This window comes from Orycteropus afer, unplaced genomic scaffold, assembly GCF_000298275.1.
Source record: "Orycteropus afer afer isolate SDZICR_OR568_19922 unplaced genomic scaffold, OryAfe1.0 scaffold00360, whole genome shotgun sequence".
Taxonomy (NCBI): Eukaryota; Metazoa; Chordata; class Mammalia; order Tubulidentata; family Orycteropodidae; genus Orycteropus; species Orycteropus afer.
In genome coordinates, this window is record NW_006921947.1 from 2,275,515 (window position 1) to 2,277,431 (window position 1,917).

The following is a 1,917-nucleotide window of genomic DNA, read 5'->3' on the forward strand; positions in this document are numbered from 1 at the left end:
GGTGGGTGCTTTGGGAGGAATGGTTGGAGAAAAGACTGGAGGGAGGCAGCATGTCTGGCCTCTCAGGAATAGGCCTTGGGCTATTGATAGTAATTCTGTCTTTCTCTAGTGGGATTAGAGGAGGTCAGAACATGTGGCCTCCTTGCCGTTTTTGCAATAACTAATGCATGTGTTTTTCCTTTTCAAGTACAACACTAAAAGAATGATTTCAATGACAAGATATCAGGATGAACTCTATGGAGAGTCCAAACCAAAACTAAAACAAACCCAATGCCATTGAGTCGATTCCAACTCATAGCTACCCCCATTGGTTTTCTAAGGCAATATATCTTTATGGTAGTAGATTGCCTCATCTTCCTTCTGTGGAGTGGCTCGGGGGTTTGAACCACTAACCTTCTGGTTAGCTGTCAAATGCCTTAGGCACTGCACCACCAGAGCTCTTTCTATGGAGAGCAGGAATGCGTAAAGGTCTCAATCCTATGACTACACTAATTGAATCATTATGAGCATAAGTACTGTACCCAAGAAAGAAAGAAGATTAACCATTCATTAGATGATAGTTTTTAAAGCCAGGGTATGGGTACACATGAATTCACTGCAGTAGTCTTTGTTTCTGTTTGAAATCTTTTATAGTAATAAAAATAAAAAATAAAAAGTACTGTACCTCAAAGTTCTTTTTCCAAACAGCACAAACATCACTGGACCTAAAGGATACAATGACAAGGGAATCTTCTCCACTCGAATCCATAAGTTGAACTGTGCAAGGATCTCCAGATGGAAGCTGGCACACGTTTTCAGGAGCACCATTTTGGAATGAAATCAGCTGATTCTTTTGAGTAAGGGCAATCAGAGACATTCTTAACTGGTTATTCACTAACTCAGCTGCACAGACATGCACACAAGTTACCACACTGCTGTAAGCATGAGGGATAACATATGTATCAGATAATATTTCTTGACGGTCAAGAGAATAGACACAGAATTTGTTATCCCAAATAGCACAATCTGAGTCTGAAGTATTCTTTGTGCATCCCAATAAAACAATACCCAGATTTTCAATCTCCCCTGCCCACATGACAGAAGAAAGGTTAACTGGCACACTAACAACTGTGTCAGTTTTGGAAGAGATACAGAAGACGGTCTGGGCATGTCTCCATAAAACTAAAGGGCCATTAAGGACCTTTAAGTCATCCTTCAATTCACAGCCTGGTTTAAAACTCCATCGCTTTTCAAATTCATTGGTACTGTGAAGCAACAGTAGAAAATATTTTAGAACATTCTCCTTATTTCTTTGTATCATAACATAAGGGAGGTTAAGTCCAGTCCTGAAGTCAGACACACAGCTGCAAAAAATAATTTTAAAATTTGCATTTTCTTCCTCCATGCTAAAAAATCCAGTAGACTTCTGAGCAAATGTTCTTGTTCCTTTGTCAAACATCATTCTTCTGACACGTAATATGGGTGTTTTTGCAGCTTCTGTATGGGCAAGCTCTCTGTCACACAACTGAAAAACAAGGACTTCCCCATTGTAACTTAAGAGTCCTTCTTGTTGGTTAGATGGCATTGCTGGTTTGCTGATCAGGCCACAATATCAAGTCTTTGTGTTGATGTGCTTTTTGCAAACTGATTTCACTTGATCCTTTAAACCTAAAAAAGAAATGAAAAGAAGTAGGCAGAGTTTTTTTTTTTTTTTAATTTTTTCTTTTAGAGACCTATCACATAGATAACTATAATTCCATCAAGTGAATCTTCTTAAGTTTTTTTAAAATACCATTTTAACAATGCAAAATTTATCAAAAATATATCTCTTAAAAAACTCAATTGGCCAAAAAGGTAATCAAATGTGTTAAGAGCATTTATTTCAAGCTTTAACACTCTACTAAAACTGACATCAGATTTCTTTCTGGCTCAGAGATT

At 37.6% G+C, this 1,917-nt stretch overlaps 1 protein-coding gene across 1 annotated transcript in view; it reads right to left on the bottom strand.

Moving 5' to 3' along the window:
- The window catches only part of FANCB (FA complementation group B), a gene marked incomplete at its 5' end in the record, with an annotated part of 136,161 nt that extends 134,573 nt beyond the window's left edge, over positions 1-1,588 (bottom strand). Inside the window, one exon of the mRNA XM_007952842.2 lies at positions 665-1,588. Within this exon, the coding sequence (XP_007951033.2) occupies positions 665-1,588 (924 nt within the window). The remainder of the gene's footprint in view (positions 1-664) is intronic.
- Positions 1,589-1,917: the final 329 nt, after the last annotated feature.